This window comes from Pristiophorus japonicus, chromosome 13 (genome assembly GCF_044704955.1).
Source record: "Pristiophorus japonicus isolate sPriJap1 chromosome 13, sPriJap1.hap1, whole genome shotgun sequence".
Lineage (NCBI taxonomy): Eukaryota > Metazoa > Chordata > Chondrichthyes > Pristiophoridae > Pristiophorus > Pristiophorus japonicus.
Window position 1 is genome coordinate 173,762,411 of NC_091989.1, and position 25,053 is coordinate 173,787,463.

The following is a 25,053-nucleotide window of genomic DNA, read 5'->3' on the forward strand; positions in this document are numbered from 1 at the left end:
AAGTTGCACTCATAGCTTCCCTAATTACAATTTCCACGAGCAATCCGGCTGTCATGGCTCACAAGGCTCCCTTTAAGCCGCGCGGCGCTCTGCAGCTCCTGCGCAGTGGTCTCACCGGCTTTTAAATTGGACAAAATGCACGTGCACGGGATTTTGAATGGGCCACTCCACCCCTTAAAGGGGCTGCACGCACCAAAAATTCAAAGGCAACATTGCTCACGCATGAGGGTGACAGAAACCCTCACATTTAAAAAGGAATCGAATATGCGCTTGAAGAGCCGTAACCTACAGGGCTACGGACCAAGAGCTGGAAAGTGGGATTAGGCTGGATAGCTCTTTGTCAGCCAGCGCGGACATGATGCGCCAAAATGGCCTCCTTCCGTGCTGTAAATGTCTATGATTCTATGAATAACGGCCAATGGATAAGGGAGTGTAGCTATGCCGCAATCAGTAGTCAATGCCTTCGGGAGTGTGGAGAGAAGGGGGTGAATTTTACTTGAAAAATACTGTTGCTACACTGTCAGGTTCACCATTTAACATAGTGCATGAGCAAACTGAGCAGATGTCATGTGCATTGCCACAGATTGCAGTCTGACCCTACTTCACAAGCAGCGGCGGATGCAATGGACCCAGTTCAAGGTGAACTGAGGGTGGAGGCCAAGAATTGCTGGGTTGCCATGCAGCCAGACTCAATATTAAAAAGTCCAGGTAATCTCAGACCAGCTCCTAATGGACACAGGCCATCCACACAGCATTTGGAACTAGACTGCCACTCTCAGTCAGGAGGCTGGTGTGAGAAAGGCCACACTCGTTCAGCCAGGACCGCCCTTCTGAAGTTGGGGCTGAGCCACATTGTTGGGGCAGAATAGGACGAGCTTTACTTTGCATCGAACACCCTATTCCTGACCTCAGAGTGCTTGATAAAGTGCCAGCTGTGGCTCAGTAGGTAGTACTCTCTTGCCTCGGAATCAAAAGGTTGTGGGTTCAAATCCCACTCCAGGGACTTGAGCACAAAAAAAAAATCTAGGCTGACACTCCAGTGCAGTGCTGAGGGAGCACTGCACTGTCGGAGGTGCCATCTTTCGGATGAAGTGTTAAACCGAGGCCCCGTCTGCCCGCTCAAGTGGACGTAAAAGATCCCATGGCACTATTTCGAAGAAGAGCAGGGGAGTTATCCCCGGTGTCCTGGCCAATATTTATCCCTCAATCAACATAACAAAAAAAAACAGATTATCTGGTCATCAGCACATTGCTGTTTGTGGGAGCTTGCTGTGCGCAAATTGACTGCCACATTTCCCACATTACAACAGTGACTACACTTCAAAAAGTACTGCATTGGTTGTAAAGCGCTTTGAGATGTCTGGTGGTCATGAAAGGCGCTATATAAATGCAAGTCTTTCTTTACTTTCTTTTCCATTACCCAGAACTGACATTCCTTACAAAAATCACAGATATTTTTTCAAAAAAAGTTAGGGCAAAAAAAACTTTATATTTGTTAAACAAAGTGCGCAGTGGAATAATGAGGGGAACAGACATATCCCACCGTTTCAAGACAGGGCGCTTGTCTTTAAGGTACACTACATAAGAACATAAGAATTAGGAACAGGAGTAGGCCATCTAGCCCCTCGAGCCTGCTTCGCCATTCAACAAGATCATGGCTGATCTGGCCGTGGACTCAGCTCCACTTACCCGCCCGCTCCCCATAACCCTTAATTCTCTTATTGGTTAAAAATCTATCTATCTGTGATTTGAATACATTCAATGAGCTAGCCTCAACTGCTTCCTTGGGCAGAGAATTCCACAGATTCACAACCCTCTGGGAGAAGAAATTCCTTCTCAACTCAGTTTTAAATTGGCTCCCCCATATTTTGAGGCTGTGCCCCCTAGTTCTAGTCTCCCCGACCAGTGGAAACAACCTCTCTGTCTCTATCTTGTCTATCCCTTTCATTATTTTAAATGTTTCTATAAGATCACCCCTCATCCTTCTGAACTTCAACGAGTAAAGACCCAGTCTACTCAATCTATCATCATAAGGTAACCCCCTCATCTCCGGAATCAGCCTAGTGAATCGTCTCTGTACCCGCTCCAAAGCTAGTATATCCTTCCTTAAGTAAGGTGACCAAAACTGCACGCAGTACTCCAGGTGCGGCCTCACCAATACCCTGTACAGTTGCAGCAGGACCTTCCTGCTTCTTTTAAAATGCCCAGAACGTTGTGAAAATCAGCAGCAACAGCTATTAACGTTTAAACAAAAGAAAGAAATATGGGGAGTCTCGGAAGCTGCTCAGAACTTTCTGGTACACTGTCCTGGCGACTCGATATCTGGAACAAATAACGCGTTCCTTCCTGCTCACTTGATAGAAGACAGAGCCTCCAGCTCGGCTACATGCAAAGGAATTTGTTTTTGTTCTTTGAAAAGTGGCCAGAGGAATTTAGCATGTGCAAAGTCACTAATGCCCCTAACAATGCTAACTCGAGGGAATCTTGTGTTCTCGTATTTGAATCCCACCCACGCCAGACCGCAAACTAATTTCTGACCAGCCCGAGGGAATGGCGGGATTCTTTCCCTGAATAAAAGCAGCCCTGAGGACACTATCAGAACCAGATATAGCCCTGTGTTCTTTCTCCATCTCCAATCTCCCCACCCCCATCACCCGCCTCCCCTCCCCCCCACCTTCCCCTCCACACCCCCCTCCCATCCCACACCCCCCTCCTCACAACCCCCTCCCACCCCACTTCCCTTCCGCTCTCCCTCCCACCCACAGTTCCCCCCATCTTCCTCTCCACACCTCCCCCCATCTTCCCCTCCACACTTCCCCCCCGTCTCACACCCCCCTCCTACCCCACTGCCCCTCCACCCATACCTCCCTTCACACCCCACCTCCCTCCTCACACCCCCCCCCCCCACCTACACCTCCCCCCTCCCCTCCACCCCACTTCCACTCGCCCTCCCACCCATACCTCGCCTCCCACCCATACCTCCCCCCTCACCCCCACACCCACACTTCCCCTCCCCCTCCTACTTGTAGTTAGAGGGATTACTGACCTTGCACATGCTAAATTCCTCTGGCCACCTCCCCTCCCCCCTCTCACCCACATCTCCCCTCCACCCACTCACCTCCCCATCCCCCTCCCCCTCACCTCCCCCCTCCCTCCCTTCACCAACCCACCCACCCCCTCTCCCCTCCCCCTCACCTCCCCACCTCCCCTCCCCCCGCCCCCCCAGGACCCCAACACTCTACCATTGTAACCACCAGGAACCCACAATGAAGCCACTGGGGAATTCCATTGCTCCTTCAACAGAACCATCACAAAGCCCCACAGGATCTGAGCACAACATTCATGAGTCCAGCCAGCAGGAATCCAGGATTTGGAAGATAATTTTTTTTTGTCTAAATTTTGGCTCTTTAGTTGTGCCACACACATAGATATATATAGTTAAACTACTGATTCAATCAACAAAACCGTGCATTTATATAGCGCCTTTAACATAATAAAATGTCCCAAGGCGCTTCACAGGAGCGATCTCAAACAGAATTTGATACCAAGCCACAGGAGGAGATATTTGGGCAGATGACCAAAAGCTTGGTCAAAGATGTAGGTTTTAAGGAGCATCTTAAAGGAGGAAAGAGATGTAGAGAGGCGGAGAGGTTTGGAGAGGGAATTCCAGAGCTTCGAGCTCAGGCAGCTGAAGGCACGGCCCCCAATGGTCGAGCGATTAACATCGAGGACGCTCAAGGCCAGAATTGGACGAGCGCAGACATCTCGGAGGGAGGGTTGGAGGAGATTACAGAGATAGGGAGAGGCTAGGCCATGGAGGGATTTGAAAATAAGGATGAGAATTTTAAAATCGAGGAGTTGCTTAACTGGGAGCTAATGAGGACAGGGGTGATGAGTGAGCGGGACTTGGAGCACGGGAAAGTCCTCCACTGATATTGTGCAGAGTAGAAGGCAAAAGCTGAACTTTGCATGTAATGTTTACTGGGAGGTCAAATGTGAAAAAGCCACTTACCTCCAGCAGCAAGAGAACAACAAAGAGTTGCAGGATTGGATTTATCTTTCGCTTTGTCTGAATCTCATTCCACTCATTGGCGATGAAGTAGGTTCTCCAGATACTGACGGACGAGGGACTGGCCTTGTTTGCTGTGGGAAAGGTAACATCAGTACGATGGGCTGCTGCACTCAGCAAGATAAGCCGCAGCAAACAGGCCCACGTTACATTGCAGCAAAGGAGAAGGTAAAGTGGGGGCACGCGTTCCAATGCAAAGCACCCCTTCAAACTTCAATCAGTGAAATGGAGACATTATAGCATTGCAACTCTCTGTCCTCAGCCTCCAATGAAGCTCAAAGCACGCTCGAGGAACAGCACCTCATCTTTCGATTAGGCACTTTACAGCCTTCCAGACTCAACATCGAGTTCAACAATTTCAGATCATAACCATCGCTCCCATTTTATCCAGACAGTAGCTGATGATGGTTCTGATATTCCTCTTCCAGACACATCTTTTGTTTCTTAACCTGTCCCATTACCATCTCCTTTTGCCTCGCACCAACATCCCTTTCGACATGTAATCTCTCCTGCCTTCAATCCTATCACAGACCTTCCCTTTTGTTCTTACCTCCCCTCCCCCTTTCCCTGCCTCTGCACTTGCTTAAAGCCTGTTACATCTCTAACTTTTTCCAGTTCTGACGAAAGGTCATCGACCTGAAACGTTAACTCTGTTTTTCTCTCTTCACAGACACTGAGTATTTCCAGCGTTTTCAGTTTTTACTTTAGTATTGCAGCTGACTGATTTGGGGTATTGTTATCCTAACCCGCCCGTCGGGAGACCCACGGGATCAGTTGGAACGCCGGTTTTACAGCCCACCCGATGTTACTCCCCACGGAGAGAATAATCGGCCAGGTTTGAACCTGCATTGCATTGGATCCTGTCAGACTCGCAATGCACAGGTTGGGTTACAATTGCCCCAATAATTGTACCAGTGACCGGTGGGATGAGTGCAACAGCACAACTTGTATTTATATAGCGCCTTTAACGTAGTGAAACGTCCCAAGGCGCTTCACAGGAGTGTCACGAGATAAAAATTTGACACCGAACCACATAAGTAGAAATTAGGGCAGGTGACCAAAAGCTTGGCCAAAGAGGTAGGTTTTAAGGAGCGTCTTGAAGGAGGAAAGAGAGGTAAAGAGGCGGAGAGGTTTAGGCAGGGAGTTCCAGAGCTTTGGGGCCTAGGTAACAGAAGGCACGGCCACCAATGGTTGAGCGATTATAATAAGGGCTGCTCAGGAGGGCAGAATTGGAGGAGCGCAGACATCTCGGGGGTTGTGGGACTGGAAGAGATTACAGATATAGGAAGGGGGCGAGGCTTTGGAGAATTTTGAAATCGAGAAGTTGCTTAAATGGAAGTCAGAGTAGGTCAGCGAGCACAGGGGTGATGGGCGAGTAGGACTTGGTGCGAGTTAGGACACAGGCAGCTGAGTTTTGCATGATCTCTAGTTTACATAGGGTACAATGTGGGAGGTCAGCTAAGAGTGCATTGGAATAGTCAAGTCGAGAGGTAACAAAGGCATGGATGAGGGTTTCAGCAGTGGATCAGCTGTGGCACAGGTGGAGACGGGCGAGGTTACGGAGGTGGAAATAGGCGATCTTAGTGATGCTGCGGATATGTGGTCGGCAGCTTGTCTCGGGGTCAAGTACGACGGGGTCAGGTACAGCCTCAGACAGTGGTCAGGGAGAGGGATGGAGTTGGTGGCTTGGGAATGAAGTTTGTGGTGGAATATTCTGCTAAGCCAGTACTGGATGTCGGACAAAGAGTCTGACAATTTAGAGACCGTGGAGGGGTCGCGAGAGGTGGTGGTGAGGTAGAGCTGGGTGTCAGCAGTCTACATGTGGAAACGGACGCCGTGTTTTCGGATGAAGTCGCCTACCTTCTGGTTTCGGCAATGATCTTCCCTTTGGCTTTTCCCAGTCTATCAGGAAGATTGATACCGTCATCTGGACAATGAGGATGTGAATTAGCTCCAGAGCCTGAAAGAAACCGAATGTCCAGACGTTAGGGGAGAGTGAGTGCCAATAGTGATATTATCGATCATAGAAATTTACAGCACAGGAGGCCATTCGGCCCATCGTGTCCATGTTGGCCGAAAAAGAGCTATCCAGCATAATCCCACTTTCCAGCACTAGGTCCGTGGCTCTGTAGGTTACGGCACTTCAAGTGCACATCCAAGTACTTTTTAAACGTGGTGAGGGTTTCTGCCTCTACCACCCTTTCAGGCAGTGAGTTCCAGGGTGAAATTATTTCTCCTCAACTCCCCTCTAATCCTTCTACCAATTACTTTAAATCTATGTCCCCTGGTTATTGACCCCTCTGAGAAGGGAAATAGGTCCTTCCTATCCACTCTATCTGGGCCCCTCAGAATTTTATACACCTCAATTAAATCTCCCCTCAGCCTCCTCTGTTCCAAAGAAAACATACCCAGCCTAGCCAATCTTTCCTCTCAGCTACAATTCTCCAGTCCAGGCAACATCCTCGTAAATTTCCTCCGTATCCTCTCGAGTGCAATCACATCTTTCCTGTAAGGTGGTGACCAGAACTGTACGCAGTACTCTGGGCTGCTTTTGTCTCTAATATTTACCCCAAAGACCTCCCTGTCCTGGCACTGTGGTCAGAGAATGCCCAGTGATAAACATTGCTAGCTCCATAAACAAATTAAATGGTGGTTCCATGTTATAGGACGAGTTTTTAGATCTCATCTTTACCTTGATTGAGACTCAGGCCTTTCGCGGCTGAACTTTGGGTTTGTTCAATTGGCTTGTGTCTTCAGAACTAACATTTGGATCAAAAACCTAATGACTTTAGATATGAACATAAGAATTAGGAGCAGGAGTAGCCATACAACCCCTCGAGCCTGCTCCGCCATTCAATACGATCCTGGCTGATCTTTGACTTCAACTCCACTTTCCCGCCCCAATTCTATATCCCTTGATTCCTGTAGAATCCAAAAATCTCTCCATCAGTATCTACTCTGACCCTCCCAGAACCAAAGACAAAGACCCACCTGCAATACCCCCGACATTCTGACCCAGACCTCCTTCGTATCTCCCGTTACCGCCACTAGGGGCCGATAACGGGGCGCTAATGACCTAACGACCCAGCGTGGCGAGATGAACGGCTCCCGCTAAATTGGCTGAGAGGTTTGCGGCGGCGGCAACACGTTGCGCCATGATCACTGGCACCCGGAGATCGTGACGTCATTGTCCTGCGCATCGCCTCGGACCTGAACTTCGGTTCCGCCCCCTGTAGCATCGCCCGGCGACAATACCAACAGCTGCAGGAGGCGTTGTTCGTGAGGCGGGGAGCTTTGGGCGAGGGGAGGAGCCTCGGATCCCGGCAGCGCTGCACGGCCCAGTGTGCACCCCTGCGCCAAAACCGCCCCGCCTGCGTCCTTTAGCGCTCCAGGAAGGAAGTGGAATGCTTGATTTACTGCTCCATTTCTTTCCTGGAGAGAGAACAATGAATTTACAGAAAGTTGAGAATCATTAGCGCCTGCCACTAATTTCTGCAGCTTTCAATAGCTTGCACCCCAAATGGGTCGCTCCCTAATTTCTCCCCTCGTGTTTTAATACACAAACCTGTAAAGTCTGTGTAGACAGATAAAATATTAAAGGAAAAGACGTGTCGTTAATTAATGGGGAACCAAGTTCACAAAAATGTTGGCACACCTTTCATCATCATACAAATAAACAACAGTGATGTAAATCACATCTAACCCCAGCATACCACTTGCGCAGCAGTGCTCTGGGACACCGGTCCTTGCCCAAACAAGAACTAACACTTCTTCATGAACATATAGCTTCCGGCATTTGCCAACACTTGCAGAAGAAGATTTTTGTTAGATGCTCGGAGGTCACATGGGTAAAATAAAAACAACTTCCAACATATTTAAAGTTCCTCCGTGAATTGTTCTTGTCATGTATGTAACCTTTATGTAACAACACTGCAATACTGCATATACGCAAGAAATGCACACCTTGACCACAGGGGGTGAACTTGTGGGAGACACTCCTCACCTGGTTACCCAGGTATATAAAGGGAGGTCCCACGCAGGGTCATCACTTCTTGGTCCTGTGAATAAAGGTGCAGGTCATGGAGTGACCTTGTCCATAGAATGTGCCTCGTGTGGATTTGCGGTATTGTGTAAGGACTTTACATTGGCGACGAGAAACGGGAATCAACGACCCACGAGAATGGCCACCGGCAGCACAGATGAACGGTACTGTGTTGGTGAGGACTGGGATGTTTTCATTGAGAGGCTCCAGCAGAGTTGTCACAAAGGACTGGCTGGGAGATGCAGCGGCCGACAAGCGAAGGGCCCATCTGCTGACCAGCTGTGGACCCAAGACTTACGCGCTCATAAAAGACCTGCTAGCACCCGAGAAGCCGGCGAACAAAACCTTCGAAGAGCTCAGCAAACTAATTGGTGAGCATCTCAAACCGGCGAGCAGACCGACACATGGCCCGGCACAGATTCTATACCCACTGACGTCGGGAAGGACAGAGCATACCGGATTTCGTTGTGGACCTCCGGCGCTTGGCCAGCCTCTAAGTTCACAGACGCCTGCAGGGGGGAAATGCTAAGGGATTTCTTTATTGAGGGCATTGGTCATGCTGGGATTTTCAGAAAGCTAATTGAGACCAAGGACTTGACATGGAAGCGGCGGCGTTGATGGCTCAGACTTTTATGGCGGGGTAGGAGGAAACCAAGATAATATACCAGCGCAATTCTGCCTCCAACATGGCGATGGATCAGGGAGTCAGTATCATAAACGCGGCACAGAGCCCCGCAGGCAGGCAAGGGCAGTTCGAGATACCCCAGGCAGCAATAGACCCCAGAGTAAGTCTCCAACAGAGACAATGGCAGGTTGAACGGACATTTATGCCCCCCCAGTTGACAATGCAGCCTGGGATGGGGCCATTGACACCCACTAACAGGGTAATCAAGGGCAGTCAAAGGGACAGTCAGCGAGGAATGCCTTGCAACAGCTCTTTTGTTCACAACAATGGGAATCTTAGTTCAGGCTGGGGGTGTGGGGGCAGACAGACATGTTGCCAGGACTTGTAGGTTTCAACAGTTCGTCTGCAGAAATTGTAACCTCAGTGGCCATTTAGCCAGAATGTGCAGGAAGCCTGTAACCAGGCTAATATATGAGGCGGATGAACCAGATGAGGGGTCTGCGAGGCAGGATGACGCTTGGGGCAAATCAATGGACGCTGAAGTTCAGCGGGTTCATGTGGCAAACATTCATAGCTCATATACCAAAACGCCACCTATGATGATGAAGGTCCTATTAAACGGCATCCCTGTACGCATGGAGCTAGACACAGGGGCCAGCCAGTCACTCATGAGCGTTCAACAATTCGAAAAGCTGTGGCCACTCAAAACCAGCAGACCCAAACTAGAACGCATCGAGACGCAATTACGGACGTACACCAAAGAAATCATTCCAGTGCTAGGCAGTGCAATGGCGGTCACACACAATGGATCAGTGAACCGGCTGCTGCTCTGGATTGTCCCGGGCAATAGTCCCGCACTGTTGGGGAGGAGCTGGTTAGCTGAGATGAACTGGAAATGGGGGGATGTGCACGCCATGTCATCTGTGCAGCGAAGTTCATGCTCACAGGTCCTACAGCAATTTGAGTCACTATTTCAACCTGGCGTCGGGACATTCAAAGGTACCAAAGTAGTGATACGCATCACCCCGGACGCCAGACCAGTGCACCACAAAGCCAGAGCTGTGCCGTATGTGATGCGGGAAAAAATTGAGAGCGAGTTGGACCGGTTGCTGAGAGAGGGCATCATCTCGCCCATTGAATTCAGTGACTGGGCAAGCCCCATCGTTCCCTTCTTAAAAGCGGATGGCTCGGTCAGGATCTGTGGCGACTACAAGGCCACTATCAACCGGGTGTCCCTAAAAGACCAATACCCGCTCCCGAGAGCAGAGGACCTTTTTGCCACGCTGGCAGGCGGCAAGCTGTTCACCAAGTTGGACCTCACTTCAGCCTACATGACCCAAGAACTGTCCGACGAATCTAAACTACTGACCACCATCACCACGCACAAGGGACTGTTCGTTTACAACAGGTATCCATTTGGCATTCGATCAGCAGCCGCGATTTTTCAAAGAAACATGGAAAGCTTGCTCAAATCCATTCCTGGAACAATCGTATTTCAGGACGACATCCTCATCACCGGTCGTGACACCGAGGAACACCGCCACAACCTGGAGGAGGTGCCACGCCGACTGGACCGGGTAGGCCTGCGACTCAAGAAGTGTAAGTGTGTGTTTTTGGCTCACGAGGTTGAGTTTCTGGGCAGGAGGGTTGCTGTAGACGGGATTCGGCCTACCGAATCCAAAACAGAGGCGATTCAACGAGCGCCCAGGCTCTGCAACACATCGGAGTTGCTTTCATTTCTGGGACTCTTGAACTATTTCGGGAACTTTCTGCTGAACTTAAGCACATTGTTGGAGCCGCTACTCGTGCTCCTGCGTAACGGTTGTGATTGGTTTTGGGGGGACTGTCAGGAACGGGCTTTCAATCGGGCGCGGAACCTACTTTGTTCAAATAAGTTGTTGACCCCCGTAAGAAATTGGTTCTGACTAACACTGAGGGCAAACTACAACCTGTGGCTTATGCCTCCAGGTCGCTCTCTCAAGCTGAACGGGGTTATTGGATGGTTGAGAAGGAATCACTCGCATGTGTCTATGGGGTGAAAAAGATGCATCAATACCTTTTTGGCAAGAGGTTCGAATTAGAAACAGACCACAAGCCGTTAACATCCCTGCCGTCAGACAGCAAGGCCGTCAATGCCAATGCGTCAGCTCGCAAACAGCGATGGGCTCTCACGCTCGCTGCTCATGACTACACCATCCGGCACCGGCCCGGCACCAAAAATTGCGCTGACGTGCTCAGCAGGCTTCCACTGGCCACCACCGAGGGGGCAGCAGAGCAAAGCGCTGAGATGGTGATGGCTGTCGATGCCTTTGACAGCGCAGGCTCCCCAATCACAGCTCGTCAGATCAAAATCTGGACCAACAGAGATCCCCTCCTATCCTTGATTAAGAAATGTGTCCTGACTGGGGATTGGGCGCCCGCACACGGAGCATGCCCTGAGGAGATCAGACCGTTTCGCAGATGGATGGATGAGCTCTCCATCCAAGCCGACTGCCTACTATGGGGCAGCAGGATAGTCAAGCCCCAGAGGGGCAGGGAAGCATTCATTAGGGAACTCCACAGCGAGCACCCAGGCATCGTGCTGATGAAGGCCATTGCCCAGTCACATGTGTGGTGGCCAGGAATTGATTCATACCTGGGACACAGCGTTCGCAGGTGCACGACATGTGCCCAGCTAGGTAATGCCCCCAGGGAGGCCCCGCTCAGCCCGTGGCCCTGGCCCACCAGGCCATGGTCACGTATTCACGTAGACTACGCGGGCCCGTTCATGGGAAAAATGTTTCTCATTGTGGTTGATGCGTACTCGAAATGGATGGAGTGCATTCATTTTGAATCCGTGCACGACATCCACCACCGTGGAGAGTCTGCGCGTGGTCTTTGCGACCCATGGCTTGCCGGACATGGTTAGCGATAATGGCCCATGTTTCACAAGCTACGAATTCTGGGAGTTCATGTTGGGTAATGGCATTAACCATGTCAGGACAGCACCGTTCAAGCCAGCCTCCAATGGCCAGGCGGAACATGCGGTCCAAATCATAAAGCAAGGCATGCTCCGGATTCAAGGACCCTACCTTCAATGCCGCCTATCGCGCCTCCTGCTGGCCTATAGGTCCCAACCGCACTCGCTCACGGGGGTCCCACCCGCAGAGCTACTCATGAAACGAACACTCAAAACTCGGCTGTCCCTCATTCATCCAGTCCTGTCCGACATTGTTGAGGACAAGCGCCAGTCCCAAAACGAGTACCATGACCGAAATTCAAGTGGGAGATGTATAGAAATTGATGACCCCGTATTTGTTCTCAATCACGCTTTGGGGCCCAAATGGCTTGAGGGTACTGTAATAGACAAAGAGGGGAATAGGGTCATAGTGGTTAAACTTAACAATGGGCAGATATGCCGCAAGCATCTGGACCAAGCAAAAAAAAAAAAAGGTTCAGCATGGACACTGAGGAACCTGAGGAAGATCATGAGATGGTATTCACACCACCGCCAGTGAACGAGCAACAAGAACATTCAGCAGCATGCACAGTCCCTGCGGTCAGCCCAAACAGGCCGGAATCACCACAGGTGACAGACACGCATACCAAGGCTCAACAACCAGAGCCTCAACTGCGGCGCTCCACGAGAGAGCGCAGACCACCCGAGAGATTTAACCTTTGATCCCAATAAGGTGTTGAGGGGGAGGTGATGTCATGTATGTAACGTTTACGTAACAACACTGCAATACTGTATATATGTAAGAAATGCACACCTTGACCACAAGGGGTGAACTTGTGGGAGACACTCCTCACCTGGTTACCCAGTTATATAAAGGGAGGTCCCACGCAGGGTCATCACTTCTTGGTCCTGTCAATAAAGGTTCAGGTCATGGAGTGACCTTGTCCATAGAGTGTGGATTTGTGGTATTGTGTAAGGATATTACAGTTCTTGTAAGACTTCCGCAAATCACCGGACTTGCAAGTGAATGACGAGTTTTGATGGTTTATTTCTATATAACCATCAGCGTTCAAACAAACTGCACCACCCCCGCCTCCCCCCCACACTGCCCAGTGAAACCGTGTCTCAAAGACCACCTGTATATTGAGTGACAAGCTACACAGAGAACCAATTGTCAATTAACCTGACCTGAACCTGTATTGGGAGATAACCACCCTATGACGTCAATCCCAAAGGAGTGTTGGGACAGAATTTACTCCATCTAAGCTATATTGATGTCCCGTCGTTACAGGTCATTTAAATGAAAGTTGAAAGACGACATTACAAAATGTATTTTCATATGCATTAACAATGAAGACTATTCTCCTTCATTATGTCTTACAAAGAAACAGAACACAATTGTTACTTCCTTTAGTCACATCAAGCAAATAACCCTGGGTTAAAGGAGACATTGGTACAATCAAGGCACGGAGGGGTAGCAATTGGTTATGGCCCATTTTCAAGCGCATTAGAAACATAAGAATATAAGAAATAGGAGCAGGAGTAGGCTATTCGGCCCCTCGAGCCTGCTCCGCCATTTAATAAGATCATGGCTGATCTGATCTTGGCCTCAGCTCCACTTCCCCGCCCGCTCCCCATAATCTTTGACTCGCTTATCATTCAAAAATCTGTCGAGCTCCACCGTAAATATATACAATGACTCAGCCTCCACAGCTCTCGGGGGTAGAGAATTCCAAAGATTCACGACCCTCAGAGAAGAAATTCCTCCTTATCTCCATTTTAGGAAGAATTTCCTCCTTAGGAGAAACGGCGCACAGACAGCGAGGCCAGCGGCTCGTCCTATTTGAATACTTTGAGTCAGCTGTTGGCGCCTGTCAGACCTCCAAAGGCCTCTCGGTCACTTCCGAGTGGGCCAGACTCCCTCGACGGCCGCAGTCCTCAGGTAGATCCCTGTCGGTGGGATGGTGTGAAGGTGGGGAGGGGTGGGGGAAAAGGAAGGACAGTGGGAGGGGGATGGGATGGGCTGGTCGTTGGTCAGTGCTGTGGAGCCCGGGGGGGGGGGGGGCCACTAAATCTTACACGGCGTTTGGTGGCAGCTACATGCTAGGCCGCATCCACAAGAAAGCTCGAGCAGACAAGTCAAGTTGACATAGACAGCTCCCATTATAAATGTGGACATCAGAATTTATTACGGAAAGATGAAAATAAGGCCAGAATGTCTGACTTTAAAATGGGGACTGATGATTTCCTGGTCCAATTTCCCCGCCTCTAACCCAGGTTCACCTGAAGATGACACTAGCCCTCAAAACACAGTGTGCAGGTTCTCGGTTGGAACCTGTTCAACCTTCGCCGTCTTCAGGCAAGGTCCAAGACTACCCCAACCTCTGTCGTCGAGCTACAGTATGCAGACAACGCCTACGTCTGCGCACATATAGAGGCTGAACTCCAGGATATAGTCGACGTATTTACTGAGGCGTACGAAAGCATGGGCTTTACGGTAAACATCCGTAAGACAAAGGTCCTCCACCAGCCTGTCCTCGCCGCACAGCACTGCCCCCCAGTCATCAAAATCCACACGTGGCCCTGGACAATGTGGACCATTTCCCATACCTCGGGAGCCTCTCATCAACACATTGACGACAAGACTCAACACTGCCTCCAATGCAGCCTTCGGCCGCCTGAGGAAAAGTGTTTGAAGACCAGGCCCTCAAAACTGCCACCAAGCTCATGGTCTACAGGGCTGTAGTAATACCCGCCCTCCTGGATGGCTCAGAGACACGGACCATGTACAGTAGACATCTCAAGTCGCTGGAGAAATACCACCAACGATGCCTCCACAAGATCCTACAAATCCCCTGGGAGGACAGACGCACCAACATTAGCATCTTCGACCAGGCCAACATCTCCAGCATTGAAGCACTGACCACACTTGATCAGCTCCGCTGGGTGGGCCACATTGTTCGCATGCCAGACACGAGACTCCCAAAGCAAGCGCTCTACTCGGAACTCCTTCATGGCAAACGAGCCAAAGGTGGGCAGAGGAAACGTTACAAGGACACCCTCAAAGCCTCTGATAGAAAGTGCAACATCCCCACCAACACCTGGGAGTCCCTGGCCATAGACCACCCTAAGTGGAGGAAGTGCATCCGGGAGGGCTCTGAGCACCTCGAGTCTCATCGCTGAGAGAGTGCAGAAATCAAGCGCAGGCAGCGGAAAGAGCGTGCGGCAAACCTGTCCCACCCACCCCTTCCCTCAACGACTGTGTGTCCCACCTGTGACAGGGACTATGGTTCTTGTATTGGACTGTTCAGCCACCTCAGGACTTATTTTAAGAGTGGAAGCAAGTCTTCTTCGAGTCCGAGGGACTACCTATGATAATGATGATGATGATGCAGGGATATGAGGCACTGACTAGTATTAGAAGTAGTTTTCAATTATTATAAGTCTGCCACTTGAACCAGGGCGTTGGGGATAGACAGACAGAGAGTAAAGGGTTAACTGAAAGACTCTCACTCCTTCCTCATGGACATAGGGCCAGCAATTACACTACAGGATAAAACACATGAACACTACCTTCAGTCCGAATGCACAAGACACGTAGATGATGAAGCCAGTTTCAATCTCCCCGCCAGCAGGGGGCAGCATTACCTCAACTGTGGAATGCTGACCCTGTGGAAACAAATGCAAAAGACATTAATGCATCTGCACCAAATGCAACGTTCCCACACAATTCTCTGCACAACTGAGTCTTGAACAATGTTTAAGCCTTCCTGACAATCTTGTGCAGGGTAGGTGTGATCTATTCCATAAGGTTGGCCAAAGAAAGATAATGTTAACAAAGCCATTGCCCTATTAAGCATCAAGCAGTTTGATTCAATCCCACATCCTTGTCCATTAGCATCCATCAATTTATTACATTTATTTTTATTCAAAGCTTGAGGATTTGTGACATAATCGGGAAAGTTGCTTAAATTTATTGAACCCAATATTATGAAAGACGAAAGACTTGGATTTATATAGCGCCTTTCACGACCACTGGAAGTTTCAAAGCGCTTTAAAACCAATTAAGTACTTTTGGAGTGTAGTCACTGATGTAATGTGCGAAACGTGGTAGCCAGCTTGCGCACAGCAAATTCCCATAAACAGTAATGTGATAATGAGATCATCTGTTTTTATGATGTTGATTGAAGGATCAATATTGGCCAGGACACCAGGGATAAGAACCTAAGAAATTGGAACAGGTGTAGTCCATACGGCCCATCGAGCCAGCTCCACCATTCAATAAGATCATGGGCTCAGCTCCACTTCCCCGCCCGCTCCCCATAACCCCTTATTGTTTAAGAAATTATCTATTTCTATCTTAAATTTATTCAATGTCCCAGCTTCCACAGCTCTCTAAGGCAGTGAATTCCAAAGATTTACAACCCTCTGAAGAGAAGAAGTTTCTCCTCATCTCTGTTTTAAATGGGTGGCCCCTTATTCTAAGATCGTGCCCTCTAGTTCTAGTTGCCGCCATCAGTGGAAACATCTACCTTGTCAAGCCCCCTCATAATCGTATACGTTTCGATACGATCACCTCTCATTCTTCTGAATTCCAATGAGTAGAGGCCCAACCTACTCAATCCATAAGTCAACCCCCTCATTCCCGGAATCAACCTAGTGAATCTTCTCTGAACTGCGTCCAAAGCAAAGTATATCCTTTCGTAAATATGGAAACCAAAACTACACGCAGTATTCCAGGTGTGGCCTCACCAATACTCTGTATAACTGTAGCAAGACTTCTCTGCTTTTATACTCCATCCCCTTTGCAATAAAGGCCAAGATACCATTGTCCTTCTTGATCACTTACTGTACCTGCATACTATCCGTTTGTGTTTCATGCACAAGTATCACCAGGTCCCGCTGTACTGCGGCACTTTGCAATCTTTCTTCATTTAAACAATAACTTGCTCTTTGATTTTTTTCTACCAAAGTGTATGACCTCATACTTTCCAACATTATACTCCATCTGCCAAACTTTTGCCCACTCACTTAGCCTATCTATGTCCTTGTGCAGATTTTTTATGTCCTCCTCACACATTGCTTTTCCTCCCATCTTTGTATTGTCAGCAAACTTGGCTACATTACACTCAGTCCCTTCTTCCAAGGCGTTAATATAGATTGTAAATAGTTGGGGTCCCAGCACTGATCCCTGCGGCACCCCACTAGTTATTGGTTGCCAACCAGAGAATGAACCATTTATCCCAACTCTCTGTTTTCTGTTAGTTAGCCAATCCTCTATCCATGCTAATATATTACCCCCAACCCCGTGAACTTTTATCTTGTGCAGTAACCTTTTATGTGGCACCTTGTCAAATGCCTTCTGGAAGTCCAAATACACCACATCCACTGGTTCCCCTTAACCACCCTGTTCATTACATCCCCAAAGAACTCCAGCATATTTGTCAAACATGACTTCCCCTTCATAAATCCATGCTGACTCTGCCTGACCGAATTTTGCTTTTCCAAATGTCCTGCTGCTGCTTCTTTAATAATGGACTCCAACATTTTCCCAACCACAGATGTCAGGCTAACTGGTCTATAGTTTCCTGCTTTTTTTCTGCCACCTTTTTTTAAATAAGGAAGTTACATTTGCAGTTTTCCAATCTGCTGGGACCTCCCCAGAATCTAGGGAATTTTGGTAAATTACAACCAATGCATCCACTTCTCTACTTCTCTTAAGACCCTAGGATGCAAACCATCAGGTCCATGGGATTTATCTGTCTTTAGTCCCATTATCTTACTGAGTATCAGCTCCTTAGTGATTGTGATTGTGTTAAGTTCCTCCCCCCTCTACAACCCCTAGACTATCCACTGTTGGAATATTGTTTGTGTCCTCTACCGTAAAGACTGATCCAAAATATTTGTTCAGTGTTTCTGCCATCTCCATGTTCCCCATTACTAATTCCCCGGTCTCGTCCTCTAAGGGACCAACATTTACTTTAGCCACCCTTTTCCTTTTTATATAGCTATAGAAACTCTAGCTATCTGTTTTTATATTTTGCAATAGTTTATTTTCATAGTCTATCTTCCCTTTCTTAATCATTTTTTTAGTCGTTCTTTGCTGGCTTTTAAAAGCTTCCCAGTTTTCTGTCCTCCCACTAGTTTTGACCACTTTGTATGCCCTTGTTTTTAATTGGATACCATCCTTTATTTCTTTAGTTAGCCACGGATGGCTCTCTTTTCTCTTACGCCCTTTCCTCCTCACTGGAATATATTTTTCCTGAGAGTTCTGAAATATCTCCTTAAATGTACACCACTGTTCATCAACCGTCCGACACTTTAATCTATTTTCCCAGTCCACTTTACCCAACTCTGCCCTCATACCTTCATGCTTTACTTAAGCTTAGTACGCTGGTTAGAGTTCCAACTTTCTCACCCTCCATCTGAATTTGAAATTCAATCATGCTATGATCACTCATTCCGAGGGGATCCTTTACTAGGAGATTGTTTATTAATCCTGTCTCATTCCACAGGACCAGTTCTAAGATAGCCTGCCCCCTGGTTGGTTCCGTTACATACTGCTCAAGGAACCCGTCCCTTATGCACTCTATGAACTCCTCCTCAAGGCGACCCTGACCAATTTAATTTGTCCAATCAATATGGAGGTTAAAATCACCCATGATTATTGCTGTTCCCTTTTTACAAGCCCCCACTATTTCCTGGTTTATGCTCCGACCAACAGAGTTGCTACTGTTAGGGGGCCTATAGACTACACCCACCAGTGACTTTTTCCCCTTATTGTTCCTTATCTCCACCCAAACGGTTTCAACACCCTATCATTTGAACCAATATTGTTTCTCACTATTGCAGTAATTCCATCCTTTATCAATAGAGCTACCCCACCTCCTTTTCCTTTCTGTCTGTCCTTCCGGATTGTCAAGTACCCGTGAATATTTAATTCCCAGTCCTGGTCACCTTGCAACCACGTCTCCCCTGCTCTTTTTGGAAATTCTGTAGGAACAGAATTATGTCATAGGCAGTCCCTCGAAATCGAGGAAGACTTGCTTCCACTCTAAAAGGGAGTTCCCAGGTGACTGAACGGTGCAACACGGGAATTGCAGTCTCTGTCACAGGTGGGATAGACAGTCGTTGAGGGAAAGGGTGGGTGGGGAGTCTGGTTTCCCACACACTGCTTCCGCTGCCTGCGCTTGATTTCTGCACGCTCTCGGCGACGAGACTCGAAGTGCTCAGAGCCCTCCTGGATGCTCTTCCTCCACTTAGGGCGGTCTTTGGCCAGGGATTCCCAGGTGTCGGTGGAGATGTTGCATTTTATCAAGGAAGCTTTGAGGGTATCCTTGAAAAGTTTCCTCTGCCCACCTGGGGCTTGCTTGCTGTGTTGGAGTTCCGAGTAGAGCGCTTGCTTTGGGAGTGTAACAGCAATTGGATATAGCTAACCTCCTCCTCCTGCCCTACTACCCTCCGAATTCTCTGCGTTCCTCCTAGTCCAGCCTCTTGCACTTCCCCGATTTTCATCGATCCACCATTGGCCGTGCCTTACATTGCCGAGGCCCTAAGCTCTGGAACTCCCTTCCGAAACCTCTGCATCTTTCCTCCTTTAAGACACTCCTTAAAATCTACCTCTTTAACCAAGCTTTTGGCCAACTGTCTTAATACCTCCTCATGAGGCTCGGTGTCAGAATTTGTTGGATAACACTCCTGGGAAACACCTGGACACATTTTACAGGCTTGAAGGGCCAAATGGCCTACTCCTGCTCCTATTTCTTAGGTTCTTAAAGGCACTCTATAAATGCAAGTTGTCATCAATCTCACTGGTAGTAGACGATGTGATTGTGTGTTTGAGTCTTGAGAAAAACACACAATCACATCGTGTGAGAAAAAAGAGCACGTGAGAAGGTACACTTGCAGCTACCAAGGACTGGTAAAGGTTCTGCCACACATATTACAAAACTGTGCACTCTCAGACCTTCCGTCCATTCATTTTAATGGATTACAGAATCTTGGCCAGGACAATGCACAACTCTGTGCCAGCTGTGGCTCAGTGGGTAGCACCCTCATCTCCGAGTCAGAAGGTTGTGCGTTCAGTTTCACTCCAGGGACTCGAGCACAAATTCCAGGCTGACACTCCAGTGCAGTGCTGAGGGAGTGCTGCACTGTCGGAGGTGCCATCTTTCGGATGAGACGATAAACCGAGGCCCCGTCTGTTCTCTCAGCTGGACACAAACGATCCCGCGGCACTATTTTGAAGAAGAGCAGGGGAGTTATCGCCGGTGTCCTGGCCAATATTTTTCCCTCATCCAACATCACTGATAAACAGAATGATCAGATTGCTGCTTGTGGGAGCTTGCAGTGCGTAAATTGACTCTGGGGTTTCCTACATCACAACAGCGACCACATTTCAAAAGTATTTCTTTGGCTGTAAAGCACTTTGGGGTGTCCCGAGGCCGTGAAAGGCACTATATAAATGCACGTCTTTCATCAATACGTACTCCCTTTGAGGGAGTTTAGGGACTGGGCCGTAACAAAGCAGCATCCCTTACCTTGTACACAATGAGCCAGTAAACACCTGTGCCAAACGTAACGAGGAAAAAGGTGTTCGACAGAGCGCCGGCAAAGTAAGCGAAATATTTCACAATTGTCTGTAACATAAAAGGAGTGAGTGAGGAACAAAACACAGGCTACATCAAAACCAGCTGTCAGGGAAGTGGATAGACTGGCTGAAGAACTGCTTCAAAAATGGATCAATTTGCCTGCGTCTGTAAAGCGGTATAAAGGTTAAAAGGTGGCGCACAATGGCAAGGATTGTAACTGGGCACTGCCCGGGTTAGTATGGAGCAGTTTAGCAAGAACACCAAGTTCTTGAACTCTGACCCGAGAAGATACCTGTTCAGTGAGGTGCTGTGATGATCTCTCTCCCTCTCCACGCGTTCCCCTACAATCCCCCAACTAACAAGTCGTCCTGGTTAATTCTTGCCACTGGACTGGACCAAGACCTAGCTCGGTCAAGCCCGTGTGATGGCTGGTGTGCAACGGCAACCACGCACAGGCATCTTCCACCAGTTCGGGACCTGGAATATTGGGTCCTTCATTGAAACACCTGCAAACTCATCCCTTTTTGGCGTGGAAGCAAGTCATCCTCGTTTCGAGGGGCTGCCTATGCTGATGACATTTCCGATCTCTCTGGTTGAGTCAGATTGTCAAGTTAGTGCTGAACTTTAGTGCCATTCTATGCCAGGGAGTGGCCCAAGAAAGAGAAAAACCCATGCTTGGAGATGTAAGCAAGCGGTTTAACTTGGAGCCTGAGTAAAGGACTAAAGGGCAGCACAGGATTGACATTTATAAGCCAGTTTAAAAGATCATTTTTTTCCACGTGGATGCAAGCAGCAGACATTTAGCAATGATGTGGGACTGACAGCACAACCATTTATGATGATGATTGATTTAGGAGGCGGTTAGCTCAGATGACTCGAGCGTGGTGCCAATAATACCAAGGTCGTCAGTTCAATCCCCACGCTGTCTGCCACTCCCTTGCCCGAAAGGCAGCGAATACATTTCCCACTCGTAGTTCTGACTCCATCGTAAATACTTGAAGGAGAAACAATTTGCAGGGATATGAGGAAAGAGCGCGAGAGTGGGACTAACTGGACTGCTCTTCGAAAATGCAAGCCTGGGCTCAATGGGCCGAACGGCCTCTTTCTGTGCTTGTACGATTCTGTGATAAGATAGTCAATGCTATGACAATTAGCCTCTTTAAAAATAGTTACGAGTGGGATTGAAGGATAGATGTGTGGCCAGGAATGATCAACTACTCATTGAACAGAAGATGTACAGTGCACACAGACTGCACCAGAGGGCAGCACTCACAGGGGGCACTGGTTGCAAATCCTTGGGCCCACACCTCCTGATTTTCTGTTCATTTAAATTAATGGTTTAAAAAAAAGTCAGAGTCTGCAAGGCTGGGGATTTCCCCCACCCCAACCCCATGAGCCATGGTAATCAGCATTTATGTACACAGCATATAGAGCTGGAGCTCCAGGCCCTGACCTGTGTGAGAACACCACCGCAGGTCGGGGCTATAAATAGAGCTGGAGCGCCGGGCCCTGGAATATTGTGAGCGACGGTGTGGCAAATGAGGGTACCAGGGCCCAGAAGAGCCGAGGGCCCAAGGGCAGCACGGGCCAGTCCACACTGCGATGTGTGTGCACATGGTCCATACAGCAGAGCAGGTCTCTAGTCGTCCTGGTTCAACCCTTGCCGCTGGACCAAGACCTAGCTCTGTCGAGCCCGTGTGGTGGCTGATGTGCAATGGTCACCACACGTTTAAAAAAAAATCCACGCACAGGCATCTCCCACCCCGCCTCAATTGGAGTTCAGGACTGGAATATCGGGGTCCTTCATTGAAACATCTGTGAACTCTTGTGGAAGCAAGTCATCCTCGTTTGAGGGACCGCCTATGAGATGACACAGTGTCTATTGGGTACAGGGTGTTTATATGGGTTACGTGGCATCTACAGGTAACGGTGTCTATACAGGGCACAGGGCATCTACAGGCCATGTGTGGGAGCTTGCTGTGCGTTAATTGGCTGCCGCGTTACATTACAACAGTGACTATACTTCAAAACTTTACTTCATTGGGTGTAAAGCGCTTTGGGACGTGCCAAGGTCGTTGAAGGTTGCAATACAAGTGGAAGTTCTTAATTTTGTCTTTTATCACATTCCACCCTTCTTTATCCAACACCCAGTCACTGGCCCGTACTTACCACCACGTCGATAAATTCCAGTCCACTCCTCCGCCTCCAGCTGCTCGTTTCCAGCATGGCAATGAACACGGCCAAAGATCCCAGAACACCCAGGGCTATCTGCACAGTGAGATCACAGTCAGCTGGTCAGAGGGGACAAGGGGCGGGCTCAAAGAGCGCAGACTAACAGCTTCTCAAGGAGTTTTATAGAATATCATTGATCGTAAACTTGCACATAGCTTGCATAATACAATTCATATCATCATATTGTCCTTTATTGCAAGGGGGTTGGAGTACAAGAGTAAGGAAGTCTTGCTATAATATGATGAGACCACACCTGGAGTACTGTGCACCATTTTGGTCTCCATATCTAATGAAGGATATACTTGCTCATCTCCATCTTAAATATATTCAATGACCCAGCCTCCACAGTTCTCTGGGGTAGAGAATTCCAAAGATTCATGACGCTCCGAGAAGAAATTCCTCCTCATCTCACTTTTAAATGGATGACCCATTATTCTTAAACTATGCCCCCTAGCTCTAGATTCCCCCCATGAGTGGAAACATCCTCTCAGCATCTACCTTGTCGAGTTCCCTCACTATCTTATATGTTTCAATAAGATCACCTCTCAGTCTTCTGAATTCCAATGAGTATAGGCCCAACCTACTCAATCTTTCTTCATAAGTCAACCTCTTCATCTCAGGAATCAACCGAGAGAACCTTCTTTGAATTGCCTCCAATGCAAGTATATCCCTCCCTAAATAAGGAGACTAAAACTGTACGCAGTACTCTAGGTGTGGTCTCACCAATACCCTGTACAGTTGTAGCAGGACTTCCCTGTTTTTATACTCCATCCCCCTTGCAATAAAGAACAGCATTACTTGATGCACCTGCATACTAACTTTGTGTTTCATGCACAAGTACCCCCAGTCTCTCTGTACTGCAGCATTTTGTAGTCTCTCTCCAGTTAAATAATAATTTGCTTTTTTTAATGTTTCCTACCACAGTGGATAACCTCACACTTTTCCACATTATACTCCATCTGCCAAATGTTTGACTACTCAGACTGTCTATATCGTTTTGCAGATTCTTTGTGTCCTCCTCACAACTTGCTTTCCCACCCATCTTTATATCATCAGCAAACTTGGTTACATTACACTCGGTCCGTTCATCCAAGTCATTAATATAGATTGTAAATAGTTGAGGCCCCAGCACCGATCCCTGCGGCACCCCATTATTTACTGTTTACCAGCCAGAAAATGATCCATTTATCCCGACTCTCTGTTTTCTGTTAGTTAGCCAATTCTCTATCCATGCTAATATATTACCCCCAACCCTGTGAGCTCTTATCTTGTGCAGTAAACTTTTGTGTGGTACCTTATCGAATGCCTTCTGGAAATCCAAATACACCACTTCCACTGGTTCCCCCTTATCCACCCTGCCTCTTTACATTCTCAAAGAACTCCAGCAAATTTGTCAAACATGATTTCCCTTTCATAAAACCATGCTGACTCTGCTTGTCTGCATTATGATTTTCCAAATGTCCTGCTACTGCTTCCTTAAAAATGGACTCCAGCATGTTCCCAACGACAGATGTTAGGCTAACTGGTCTATAGTTTCCTGCTTTCTGTCTGCCTCCTTTTTTTTTTTAAATAGGGGCGTTAAATTTGCAGTTTTCCAATATGCTGGGGACTTCTCCAGACTTCAGGGAATTTTGGTAGAATTCAACCAATGCATCATCTATCGCTGCAGCCATTTCTTTTAAGACCCTAGGATGTAAGCCATCAGGTCCAGGTGACTTGTCCACTTTTAGTCCCCTTATTTTACAGAGTACTTTTTAAAAGGATTGTTTTAAGTTCCCTTAACCTGCGACTTCGTTTCAGTGTCTCCCCTGTGGCTGCCTCATGGGTCTGGGAAGGCTGCTGTGTTCCCTGTGTGGAAGCTGCAGATGTCCTTCTGGGACGCCCTCGAGCAGCTTTGGGCCTGGAAGGGCCGGCTGGAGACTGGTCAACACCCTCCAGGGACGGTTCAGTCTGACTTGGCTCGGGCGAGACCATGCGTGGAGGCACTGGCGGAGTGACAGGTCTGGGGCCAGGAATGCTGCGAGCCGGAGGGAGCGCATCATCCGTATCCTGGCCCGAGGAGCCGGAGTAACTCACCGGGGGTGGCGCAATACCACCACCAGCAATCCGAGGGAGCTCAGGTCGGTGCTGTGGCCCCACACCGGAAGTTCCCCCGTGGCCTGTGGTGGACCCAGCCCCGAAAGCAACAGAGGTCTCGGGGGCATCCAGCTGAGACTGCATGAGGGCAGCCACAGTCTGAAAGCCACCACATATGACCGCACTTAAGACGCTCCGTCGACTCTTGCAAAGCTGCGGCCATCATCTCCAAAGCAGTTCCCTCGTACCTGTGCTGCTATGGCAGCTGCCACATCACCCTTCGGGTGAATTTCCCGTGGGAATAACGCCCCAATTAAGACTGCAAACTTTCAGGTTTGAAGGGCTAATAAGACTGGAACACTTTTTTGTGGTCGAAAAGCTGAAGTTGGATCCAATGGCCACCGCAAACTTTGCGGCGCTAATCGGGGAAAAAGGCCTCAACACCACCAGCTTTCTGGCTGCACTGAATTTCGGCCCCAA

General features: G+C 48.6%; 1 protein-coding gene across 1 annotated transcript in view; it reads right to left on the reverse strand.

Annotated features, from left to right (window-relative positions):
• Positions 1-25,053, reverse strand: part of LOC139278356 (meckelin-like) — a 130,697-nt gene that overhangs the window by 33,271 nt on the left and 72,373 nt on the right. Inside the window, exons 16-20 of the mRNA XM_070897027.1 lie at positions 22,435-22,533; positions 20,215-20,313; positions 15,248-15,343; positions 5,930-6,029; positions 4,013-4,143 (exon numbers count right to left, since the gene is read on the reverse strand). Coding sequence (XP_070753128.1) covers positions 4,013-4,143; positions 5,930-6,029; positions 15,248-15,343; positions 20,215-20,313; positions 22,435-22,533 — 525 coding nt within the window. The remainder of the gene's footprint in view (positions 1-4,012; positions 4,144-5,929; positions 6,030-15,247; positions 15,344-20,214; positions 20,314-22,434; positions 22,534-25,053) is intronic.